The sequence below is a fragment of the Phyllostomus hastatus genome, unplaced genomic scaffold, assembly GCF_019186645.2.
Source record: "Phyllostomus hastatus isolate PE091 unplaced genomic scaffold, TTU_PhHast_1.1 phas_scaffold_1674, whole genome shotgun sequence".
Lineage (NCBI taxonomy): Eukaryota > Metazoa > Chordata > Mammalia > Chiroptera > Phyllostomidae > Phyllostomus > Phyllostomus hastatus.
In genome coordinates, this window is record NW_025334011.1 from 24,853,836 (window position 1) to 24,866,968 (window position 13,133).

Consider the following 13,133-nt stretch of genomic DNA (forward strand, 5'->3'; position numbering starts at 1 on the left):
TAAAGTGAACTTGAATTGGCTTCTTATTATAAAAGCAACACATGTGTACTTTGTACTTTTATGTATTTTTAAGTTTCTTAAATTGAAAGGCAAAAGTAATATATGTTCAGTTTGATAGAAATATTCAGATGTTAGAAATACTATAGATAAGCTGCAGAAGAAAGTAACAGTCACCGCTGGAAGAGAACTGCCAGTATTTTGGTAGTTATCATGGTGTTGTATTCCCCTGTATGTTTTAAAAAATGAAATTGTACTGTGTATAAGTTTGTGATCTTTTTTGTTACTTAACATATGCTATATTGTGAACATTTTTCTATCATGAAAAATTCTTCTACTGCGTAGTATTTTATCCCTCATAATACTGTATGGATCTTCTACATATTTTTCATCTTTTCACTCAGAATTTAAAGAGGTTGAAGAAAATGTTTTAAGGATAAAATGAATTTTTATGACAGAATTTACAAAATAATTAGCATTTTTACTAGTTAAAATGTTAAGGCTGTTAAAATAGGGGGGAAAGGTGAGGGAATCTTTTGAAATGATCAAGGACTTTGGATCCTTATTTAGCCACAGATTCAGTGGTTTTATACAGTGGCCACTTCATAGCAGCTGCAAAATTGCTAAATCCTGCCATGACTTTAGTGGATTTTAGGCGTGCCTGGCTGACTCTTTCTAGTGGAAGCCATTGATTTAAAGGCCATGTTTGGGCTCCTGGCCACTCAGACTTGATGCTTCCTTTCATTTCCTTGCTTCTTAGTTTCCCCCAAAATGGTGCAGATCTACAAAAGAGTCCTAACTGGCCAATGAGTATGAGTATCTCATACTCATTTTCCCAAGAACCGGATACTCCTTAGAATCACCTTTTCCAAGGTGTATGTGTCCAGTTTCTATCTTGGACCCATGAAACTGGGTAGAATCTCTTGGAATGCATTTTGTAGAAACAAACCCAGATCATTCCAATATGCACTCATTTTCAAACTTGCATTCTGACATATCTTGAGGTTCAATATGTAGCTCAGATGGATACCTGGAAACAAAGGCACAAAGGGAAGAGAAGGAGACATGGCATGATGTCTACAAATTTGTACAGAGAGCTTGAGAAGTCACCTAATTCTACCCACCAGTTTACTGCTGAGGCAGCTAAGATCTAACCAGAAAAGTTAATTGACTTTTCCAAGCTTGTATGATGCTATTTCAGAGCTGAAGATCCAGATTTTGACTTTTTAAACCTCTGCTGTTGTTTTTGTATTCCTTGGAACATTCTCCTCTTCTTTATATAGAAATTCAGGATATTTTACTTGTCCCTATACAGGCCATGCATCTAAAGAAAATTTTCTTAAATGGTAGAAAATACATAGCAGATAATTTTTAGGGATAAAAATAATTATTAATCTCTTAGTTTATGACATTAATTTTGATTAACATAAAACAATCTATGAGATTAATTTTCCTTTAAAAATTTTAAGTAAATTAAAACTAGTTTTTTGGTTTTAGATGATAACTTCTAAGGTAACATAACTTTAAATTAGTTTGATTTGGAGCAAGGGATTTTTGCTTTTCAGAGAGAAAAATTAGTTTTACAATAGCACCAGTATGCTTTAAGTGTATAAAAACAGAAGTTTCACAAATTGTTCTTTTGGAAAAGCCATGTTGTTATGGAAATAGGATTTGGTTAATGGTTTATCTTCTTTTTCCTTTATAGTAGTGGTGCTGCTTGAGCCTAAATGCCTGCTGCTGTTTATGTGTGTGTTTTTTTAATTGAAATTCTGAGAGCTTTAACAGTGGCTCTAGGACCTTCATACTAGAGGGAAGTGGTGCAGCACGTGGCTGAGTGCACTCACTTGACATCTCACCTTGGTGTCCTAATGTGATACATGTGGATAATAATAATAATAGCACTTTCTCATCAGATTATAGTGAGGATTAAATGAGTAGCAAATGCAAGATGCTTCATGTGGTGCCTGTTCACTAACAGAGAGAGAACCCACTTTAACAAAGTGTCCTCTGTGTACCTTCTCTTGCAACTCATATTCTATCAGTCAGTCCCCCATTATTAAAATAAAAATTCTTATTCCTGAGGATTTTGGCCAATCAAATAAATTAGAATTGCTGTTGTTTGTAGTATAAATCATAAGTGATCGCAGAGAATTCTGGCCTAATCAAACATTTAGGGAAATTTAAAAGGGAATTGCTTCTTAAACTCAGTTTTACTTGTGAATTGCTTAAGACATCTTTAAAGGTATTTTTGTTTTGTTTGTATATTGTTTTTACAAAAATTTCTCTTGACCTCAAGTTTTCCTCTTTGCTGGCATTCCCAAGGATTCTGCCTTCTGCCTGAAGTGATCACTTCTGCTTTCTTTTTGTGTTTCTTTTTCTTTTTTAAGAAACTGTCTGCTTCCTTGACTTTAGTCCTTCTACCCATGTGATGATTACTTTAGCTCCTCCCTCTTCTGAGTTTCCAGTTGCTTACTATACATCTCTCTCTGGTCCTCTGAGGGTGTCTCCACCACTACACATGCACATGCAGTTATATCGCATCTTCATCCTATGTCACCTGCTTTTCCTCTGCCTTAGTGAGTGGCATTTTCAAAACCATCCAGCTAGTTATCAGAGCCAGACACCCAGAGTCATCCAGGCCTTTTCCCCTTGTCCCTCACTTCCAGTTATTCACAAAGTAATGTTGACTCTGCATCTGAAATACTTTACGTAGTGTTTCCCCTCTTTCTTTCTACTCTCACTGCCTTAATTAAATTCTCATTTTCTACAGGACTATTGTTAACAAGCTTCCATCTGCTCTGTCTGCCTCCTGTGTGGTGTGCCACCCCTTCCCCCAAGCTATCCAGTACCATTGCCATAGTGGTATTCCTAAAGCCTAAATGGAATGATCTTTGTCACGTGTTTAGAAATTTCTAGCTCCCCATTGTTGGTATAATAAAGTACAACCTCCCTCAGTAGGGAGGTTGATGGGCCTCCCTCATAATGGGCCAGCGAGACCCATCATGATCTGGAGATGACTCCTTGTCCAAAATTTCTCTCCAACCTCATCCTTGGGCGATTCTTCCCCTGCATCTTGCACTCCATCAGTTACTGACCTGCAGTAGTTCTGTGGTAGCGTGTGTTTGTTCTCGCTTCCCTCCCTGCCGTAGCACCACTTCCCTTTGCCTTAAATGCTGAACTTTCTCTTCCTGTTGAATGAAGCTTTCTTTTAAAAAAAAATTCCTTTATTTTTTTCTGTTTTCAATTTCACTGATTTCTTTTTTTTGTTTATTTTATTATAGTTGTCCCAATTATTTTCCCCACTTTGTCCTCCTCCATCCAGCCCACCCCCTGCTCCCACAGTCAATCCCCACACCGTTGTCCACATCCATGGATCATTCATACATGTTCTTTGATTAATCCCTTCCCTTCTTCCCTCTATTCGCCTTCCTCTGGCAGCTGTCGATCCATTCCCTGTTTCCATGTCTCTGGTTTTGTTTTGCTCGTTAGCTTATTTTTTTTCATTAGATTCTTCTCATAAGTTAGATCATATGGTATTTGTCTTTCACCAACTGGCTTATTTCACTTAGCATAATATTCTCCAGTTCGATCCATCTGTTGTAAAAGGTAGGAGTTCTTTCTTTCTGCTGTGTAGTATTCCATTGTGTAAATGTACCTTGCTGACTACCCTTTCCCCTCCCCCATCACAAGAGCTAATTAGTTCTTCCTTTTTGCTCTCAGAGTATTTTTATTCTTATTTTCAGTTTTTTGAAATTCTTTGTCTGCTTTTTAGGCTTTCCCCACCTCCAGGTCGAGAGACTCTTACATTTAAGCATTCCCAGTGCCTACCCAGGCCTTGGCATAAACAGACATTTAATAAACAGTATGAAAAGTTGGTCATGAAACTGAAACTTAAAGGAGGAAGCAATATGCTTAATGGAGTCATGCCCTGTTCTATCAACTGTTTTTTAAATGGCATGTTGGAGAAGGATTAGATTAACTTTGTATGACTTTAGATGGCAGAGTTAGTGTCTGTAGAGACTTCTGGATCCTCCGCAAAGAACACGGTGAGAACTGAAACACAGTCCTGCCTCCTGTTGGAGTCCTGCAGTTACAATGATTTGTGTTAGAGTCCTGGCTTGGTCACTAATTTGGTCCATTCTGGGTCTTATTTTTTTTGTTCTTTTGACAGGGAAATGGAGATCATAGTAACTCATCTGGTTGTTTTGAGGACTAATGAAACGATTCTTTAGAGTGCCTAGACTAATGCCTGACATCATGTAGTCTACATGTTCATTGAAGTCCAACTAGTCTTCTGTTTCTGTATACTTTTAGTAAAACCTAATCTCATGTTAAATATAAGTAATGTGTGTGTATAAACTGACACCATTAAAAAGAGATTTAGTTACCTTTTTTTCCCCTCAAAGATTTATCCATTGTACTGATGATTCCCCAGATCCTTGTATGGAATATGAGGTAAGAGACTTTTAAAAAATTTTCTTTATCTCAATGAAGTTGATAAACCTAGATGAAGAAGTGTTGAGAATTGCTATTCTTAAGTGAAATGAAAATTTTTTGGATTAATTTCTCTGGGAACTTAGGATCATTGAATTTTTAAATTTATTAAATATACAAATAAAAATATGTATTGTCCATATAGAATATATAGAGAAAAATATACATATATACTATGTAGTACACAGTATGTATATATACAGATCTCTCTCAGTGTCTGAGGGATGGTTCCAGGACTCCTGGGGGTACAAAAACCCAGTCTGAGAAGCCCAGAAAAACGATACTCTTAATGTAATTAAAATGAAAAAAGTTGCAAGCTGAATCCTATATATCGTATGCTCCTGTCTGTGTGTATTTAAAAAGATATGTATATACACTATCTGTTCATGTATTCATAGAATACTTCTGGAAAGATATGTGAGAAATTGACAGCACTGCTTGCCTCTGAGGAGAAGGACAGAGGGATTAGATAGGAAAGATTTACTTTTTATCCTGTATTTTTTTTTTTTTTTTGGTCAACCACAAATGTATGTAGTACCTGTCCAAAACATTATTTCAATAAAGATTATACAAATTTTCCACAAATTTAATATTATTATACAACAATTGCTCGTTTCTTCTTTGCTTAAATAAAATTAACTATGGCCATCAAAATAAATATATGCCAGTATCAGCTTTTAATAGATAATAACAGTTTAATAATTTTAGCTTGGAGTATTTTATATAATAATTAGGTTCTTTTAAAATTTTGACACATGCAAAGCTTGACCAAGAATATACAGTGATAAAAATTGAAATCAGTGCATTTTAAATTTCTAAGGTATATTTTAGCCATACAGTTTAAGAAAAGCAAGTTATTATCAAAAACATAAAGTACAAGAAAATATGAACATACTACCCAAATAAGTCCTCAGTATTAGTCTTAGGGTATTTAACTCGCTGTTCACGAGGGCGTGTGTGTGTGCACACCTTCATAAAGCTGTTTGCATACTGTTTTTTTCCCACTTATAGCATAGTGTGAGCACTTCCTCAGTTCATCAAACATTATTTTATGTCATACTTTTAGTGGCTATTGTATATGTTTACTGTTTTATTTGACAAACATCTTAAGCACCTTTCATGTATTACATAACTGTGCTGGAACACAGAGATGAATTAGTTTCTTGCTCTTAGGGAAGTTATTGTTTAGTAGGGATGAGATACTCACATCAGATTATCATGATACAACATGATATATATGTGCTTGCTGTAGAATGCCACGCCCAGGAAACTATGGAAAGCACAGGATGTGGGCAGGGATGATCCTGAGCCCACAGGGGGATTTAGAATGGCACCTGGAGTAATTCAAGCTCCATCTCACAGGTTTGAAGGGCAGAGTGGTATGCCAGGACTGGAGAGGCTGGAGACACTAGCCATTTATTATACCTAACACTTCAAAAGACCAATTTAAAAGCACAATCAGAAGCATACATTTGCCAACTGTTCTATTTGTAAAATTGCAGGCAATTTAATAATATGTGAATAGTATACTAAGTAATTAATTTCAATAAGAACCATTTATGACTTGGACCACCAATAGAATTGATTTATTTTAAAATAATGGCAATATCATTAAGGGTTATAGTGATTCTTTGTAATAAACTATAACAATAATTTTATCAGTACATATTACAGAATGGTGCGTAAGGTAGTTAATTTGAAATTATTGTATTTTTTTATATACTTTAAGGAGTATAGAACTGAATTGCAGGACAACATATGGCACAGCAGTGACAAGATTTGACTTTGTCATCCTTGGGGACCTGTCTTATGTTAGACCTCTCAAAACAATAAATAAATGACAAAGATACATTTTGTCATAATTTAACACATTTTCTCCTGTTTATTAGACTAATAAATCACAACTGTATTCCTTTTTCTCACATTGTTTTATAATGCCTCCTTTTTAAAAAAAATGTAATAGAGATCATTAACACAATCTGGGCATCAAATTGTCTATTACACTAAGTAACCATCCCCTTGTTATAGATGTTTTACTTTTTCTTTTTCTATAGCTTGTTCTTCGAAAATGGTGTGAATTAATTCCTGGGGCTGAGTTCCGATGTTTTGTCAAGGAAAACAAGCTTATTGGTGAGTTCTTTTACTGTTGAAAGTTATTGTTAAAAGAAGACAAACTTTTAATGGAAGGAAATTTCTAGTAATTAGAACAGTGGTAACAATCAGTTTCTATCTCAGACTTTTCCTCTGAGCAGGTGGTACTGACTCTCTGGAATGCTAGATTGACAAGGACCATGGGATCATATTCATTTTCCCTGGAACATGGTATTGTCAGTTCATCATGCCTGTCTGGATTCTGGAGATGAAAGTGAGGGTCTTCATCCTTCCCAGTTCAGGATATGTCTGATATTACCTGTTTTCTCTTTGGGACCTTCCTAAGTATTACTAGCTGTACACTGCTTATTTTAAGCATCATAAAAAGCCAGATTTTTAAATCTTTATTTTCTGTTATTGGAACACTGTTTATTATTTTAGCCAGAGAACTATGTGCACAAATAAGTGCATTACTTTAAAGTCATCCATTTTCATTTTTCTTGGGTTATTTTGTTTGCTATGGTTGATTCAAGTTAAATATTGAAGACAATTTGCCTTTTTTTTGTCTCTGCACATTTTCCATGAACTAAAATTTATCTTCAGCCAAGAAAAGTGTGATTTGAACAGAATCAAATCAGCACTACTTATTTATTGAGTGTGATGTTGATATTTATTAGCTTACCTAAAAGAAGCTTGGGGTGTTTGAATTTATTGTGTTGTTACATATTCCTCAAAAAGCTGCACTTTAGTACAGTTGAAGAGGGGAACATACTTGTATGTGATTAAGAAATTGGGTGGAAGCCTTTCTTTCAGAACAGAGAACTTTCTCCTAGGCCTAGAGCAAATTGAGAGAGTTTCTACAATAGTCTCTTTAGTTGTTTATTTAGGATAACATCAGCAAGTCATTCTGAAGAAAGGAATGTTTACTTTTCCATGGTTTGAAACATCAGGCTTAGGAAGGCAAGGTAGCATGTATAAACAAGAAAACTAGACTGCTTCTGGTGAGGAGTATTTTATATTGTCCCAAAGAAAGTGCAAAAGAATGCCAACTGATGTAGAGTTCATTGGAAAAAATCAAAGGAAATCAATGACTATGTATGCAGGTTTAAAATTGGCTTTCATTTTTTTTTTACATAATAGGCATTTTTTAATGATTTTGAATTCTTTCCATTATATTAAATCAAAATAACTATTATTTCTAAAGTAACAATACATAGCTACATGGAAATTTAGGACTCACCTTTTTCTATGAACCTTTACAACTAATATTCCGTATTAGATGCTGAATAATGTATAATTCAATCAATGTTCCTTTGATTGGTTTTCTGATCTACCTTAGTGGTTCTCAAGAAGAGTTTTAAATCACACTTTGATGTTTTTGAACAGAGTATTATGTAATAATGGAATATTATGTAATAATGGAATATAAAATATTTTCTTGTCAGCTATTTCTCAGAGGGACTACACACAATACTATGATCATATTTCTAAACAAAAGGAAGAGATTTGCAGATGCATACAAGACTTCTTCAAGAAACACATACAGTATAAATTCTTAGATGAAGACTGTGAGTATTTTTTATTGACTCAGTGAAATGAAATAAAATGAAATACATAATGTTAATGAACCTTATTTCACAGCAGCACATATTTTAAAACAGGATTTGAGACACTATTTTAAGCACTTACTATATTATTATTTGGTATTATGGATGGTTTGCATACTAATTTTACCTTGTTTAATTAGAATCCCTTTTTAATACTGAAGCAGTTTTTTCTCAGTATTTTAGTGTACATTTCGAAGGGTCTGTATATACAGAGGACAAAGTGCTTCTGTAATCAGGACTAAAGTAGCTAGATGACTGATCTACTTTTCTAGATTTTTTTATTTGAATGATCAAATAGCAACAGTTATATAGTATAAACATTTGTGAGTTGTTTTTATGAATTGAAAGTATATTGTATATGAGAAAGAGTTTGTACACATCTTAAAATTATATCTGCTATGATTTACCTTTTTGCTACTTGCCAAACTTGGTTCTGTGGCAGATTTGATTTTTAAAAAAGATTAGTCATGCCATAAGCATTCCTAGCTAGATTTTATGCTTTCCTACTACAGATTTTACTCATTTTATTCCCCATTCCCAGTGATTGGTGCTACCTTTACTAGTACGTGGAACCTTTTTATAATGGTGAACTAGTTGAGATGATTTCAATGTTTGGTTTGAGTTTTTAAATATAAGGGATTATGGCTGAGGGTAGAGAAAGGGAAAGCAGAATTATATAAATAAAACATTGCAGCATTCCTTGTTACGTTTGAAGTTTTGAGATTTAGATGCCCGAAGTCCTCCAGGTCAGTTATATTTTGTTGGAGTAACTAATCATAAAGTGCATTTTAATTTTCAAAAGGAGGTTTAGACATGAAGATAGTAGTTTGTTATTAACTTGGAGTTTTTTTCTGTTTTACAGTTGTATTTGATATATATAGAGACAGCAGGGTAAGTAAAAACTGTGTTTGATTATGTCTTAAAATCAGGGCTGACCTTAGAAGTGGACTACATAGTCATCATGTATGTAAAGGGCCCACTGCTCAACAAATATTTCCCCTTAACTAAGGTATTTGAAATTCATGGTGGTCAAGCATTTCTCCTTAAAATATACTTAACATGAGGAGATATAATATCTTTACTAATTATGTACTACAAATTTAATTTAAAAAATTTATTAGAGTTGACATACAATATGATAATAGTTTTAGGTGTATAACAAAGTGATTAGACATAGTACCCATCTGACACCAGAGATGGTTAACCACAATATTATTGACTATATTCCCTATGGGGTGTACTTTACATTCCCGTGACCATTTTTAAATTTGACAGTTTGCACATCTTAATCCCTTTCATCTTTGCACTCATACCCCCAACACACCACTGTCTGGCAACCATCAATTTGTTCTCTGTATCTATGAATTTGTTTTTGTTCTGTCTGTTCACTTATTCTATGTAAGTGAAATCATATGGTATTTGTCTTTCTCTGTCTGACTTATTTCATTTAACATAATACCTTTCAGGTCTATCCATGTTGTTGCAAATAGCAAGATACTCTTTTTCATGGCCAAGTAATATTCCACTGTATCTATGTACCACTTCTTCTATATCCAGCTAGCTATTGATGGACACTTAGGTTGCTTTCATATCTTGGCTATTATGTATAACGCTGTAATAAACATAGGGATGCATATGTCCCTTCAAATTAGTGTTCTGGGTTTCTTTACCCGGAAGTAGAATTGCTGGGTCATAAGACAGTTCCATTTTTAAGTTTTTGAGGACCCTCCATACTATTTTCCATAGAGGTTGCACCAATTTCCAATCCCATCAACAGTGTGCCAGGGTTCTCTTTTCTCCACATCCTCGCCAACACTTGTTGTTTGTTGATTTATTGATGGTAGCCATTCTGACAGGTGTAAGGTGATATCTCTTTGAGATTTTAATTTGTATTTTAGGCATTATTAATTTAACAGATAGCTAAATAGCCACCCTGTATCATACTTTACACTTCTTTCATGAGTCTGGGCCTGCTTAAAATTAATTCAGTTTGCACACTTAAATGTAGCCAGGAATTTGTCATTTGATATTTAGATAACTGGATAAACTAAAAGATCCTTACCATGGTTTGAGTCACTTTTATCTTTAGACTTAAGATGAGTATTAGAGTAGTTTATATTTATTTTTTAAATTTAAAAAATGATGGGAACTTCTATAATGAAAAACAAAACAAAAAGCCTGACTTAATCCTACAACAGAGATTTCACTATCAAGTCATGCACCCTTTTCCAAAGAAATTTTGGTCACTGAATGTCTCGTGATTAGTGCTTACTCACTTGGATGTTAGGAAGAAAGCAGGTGTATTTTCTAAATATGTGGCCCGTATGTTACCAAATGTTACCCACATATCTCTCATTCCATCAGCCTCATTGGAGCGATGCTTGTGAAAGCTTTAAATCATTCTCTGGATAAAAGGATTTGGCCCATATGGTCATGTCTCCAAATAACTGTTAACTGTTTACTTACCATTGTTAAGCCAAAAGATATCACTTGCTGTTTTCACCTTTCTGCCTTCAGAGGTGATGTACCTATTAAGTATCAGAAAGAAGAGTTATAAGTTGAGATTTGGTCAACAAAAGTGATGTTTCCTGGCAGAATTTTAACTTCATTGGAAACGAACCTTAGAAAAAGGAGGGGAAGCCGTCATGATGGAATGGATAGAAATCTGAGCTGGTAGACAGAAGCCCAGGGCTCTCGTCCCCGCTCCACTTTGAACGGATAGACACTGGCCACATGCAAGCATTCAGGTGGCCAGTGTCTGTCAAGAGCCTGTGATGTGTCAGAGGCCATGGTTCTTACAAGAACATTCCAACAAGATGATCTCCTGACCTTGGGGAGCTTAACCTTCAAGACTTGAAACCCACGCAGCTGGTGTGGTAGCAGACTGGGTCAAATCATTTAGTGAGTAAACCCAGCCCTTTGCCCTGAATGTGCAGCTCAGGGTAGCTTTATTCTCATTTAACTCAGGGTCTGGCTTAGTTCATATATCCCTGTGAGGTATGTATTATTTGTTCCCGTTTTACAGATATTAAAACTGAAGGAATTATATGTTAATGCAGTTATGTTAATGGCATTTGAAAATTTGGGATTTGCCAGTCTCTCAGTATTTCCCTGGCATATGTCCAGGTCTGCAAATGTCTTACTTAGTTGAAGTTGGAGATATGCATAAGTAATTAATACTGTGATCTCACACAACGGAAAGTTGCTGTGTTTTTAAAGTGAGAAACATGCCAGTATAAACCACCTTGACAGTTTCTGAGAAGAGATTTAAACCATGATGAAAAACTCATCTGCATTTTGTCAGTGGCACTTGTATCACTGTTTGTAAGGCACTTTCTTAAATAGATAATTTTATGACTCTTCTTATAGAAAACTAACTCTTATGTGGTCTCTTATATGAAATACAAATAAAGTGTGTAGGCTTGGCAATATTTTGATGTGCGTACTTTCTTATTGCTGCTGGCAAGTTGACTCAGTGCTGATACCCCTAGTGCTGGTAGATTCTAACGTTGATAGATTCTACTGGTATGTATGTAAAGCGATGGCCCACCCATTCAGTAGGTCTGGGATGAGGCCCCGACTGTGTATTGTAAGGTGTTCCTTAAGTGATGCTGATGCACCACTAGAATTGAGAGTAACTGCCTTAGATACTTGAAAAATTGTTCTGGTCCCCTTATGTTACTGTTCTGTTACTATGTCAGATCTTGAGTCTTTAATATTGTTGAGATTAGCTTTTCAACTTGGTCACTTTTTAAAATAACTGTTCTGTGTGTAATTTAAAAGAAAATATAATTTCTGATGTGTCAGGTCTTCTGCAGTTGTTTGTTCTATTAAGCTTAAAAACGTTAAAGTCTTCTATATCTTAGGAATGAAATGATGTCTGAAGATACCTTCAAAATAATACAGATTTGGGGGGATGGGTGGGATGTAGATGAAACGAGACAGGCCATGGGGACCAGCGGGGTCCCTGTGGGAGCTGAGTGTTAGAGACACGGGTCCTTCATACTACTTTGTCTACTTTTGTGTCTGTTTAACCTTTTGTATATATAATTTTTAAAAAACAACTTTAAAACCATGAAAAATCTATATCTTTCTTTTTTGTCTACTTAACCTATCGATTACGGAACAGGGTTATGTCAGCATCTCTGCTCTCTAGGTCTGTCAGTTTTTGTGTTATAGGCTGTGGGGTTCCATTCTTCCCCAGATTCGAGTTTGCAGTGATTTTGCTTTCACAGTGAACTTGCATCACCAGGCAGTGGCTTTCTCCCCCTAATAATGTGTTTGTGCTTTTGGCATTAAAGTATGTTGTGCTTACTTTATTGATATTACTTTACTATACTTACTTTAGTGATATTGTGTTATTACAAATTTCTTTTTGTCTTAGAATTTATCTTTTTCAGTCCTTTTCTTTTTAACTGTTAGGTGTTAGGTGTGTGCATGTGTCTTATAAGTATTAGCATATTGCCGGTTTTGTGTTTTTAATCATTGGCAATTTGTGGTTTTAACTGGTAAGTGTTGTTTGCATTTATTATATCTGATATTTGAATGTTTTTCACCATCTTATCTTGGGTTTTCAATTTGCTTTGCTTTTCTATGCCTTTTTTTCTTCTTCTAATTTGTATTACTGTTTTTTCTTTATTTTTCCTCCTTCCCCCAACCTAGTAATTTTGAAGTTTTGTTTTTTATTTCTGTTAATTGGGATAGTTACCATTAAATCTTAGTAAGGATATTTAATAAGCTCTGAAATTAATTTCACTTCCTGTCATCCTCATGATATAAGGACTTTTTTGTACACTAATTCCCAGCATCCACTTTTCTTTATAATCCTTACCCGAGGATTGTTTTTTAAAATTGATTTTAGATAGTGAGATGGGGAGAGACACTGTTGTGAGAGAAAGACATTGATTGGTTGCCTCCTATATATGCCCTGACTGCGGTTCTAAT

The 13,133-nt window shown here is 34.9% G+C and overlaps 1 protein-coding gene across 1 annotated transcript in view; it reads left to right on the forward strand.

Annotated features, from left to right (window-relative positions):
* The window catches only part of CDC123 (cell division cycle 123), a 50,104-nt gene that overhangs the window by 27,449 nt on the left and 9,522 nt on the right, over positions 1 to 13,133 (forward strand). Inside the window, exons 7-10 of the mRNA XM_045857805.1 lie at positions 4,404 to 4,452; positions 6,546 to 6,621; positions 8,028 to 8,150; positions 9,052 to 9,080. Of these exons, the coding sequence (XP_045713761.1) occupies positions 4,404 to 4,452; positions 6,546 to 6,621; positions 8,028 to 8,150; positions 9,052 to 9,080 (277 nt within the window). The remainder of the gene's footprint in view (positions 1 to 4,403; positions 4,453 to 6,545; positions 6,622 to 8,027; positions 8,151 to 9,051; positions 9,081 to 13,133) is intronic.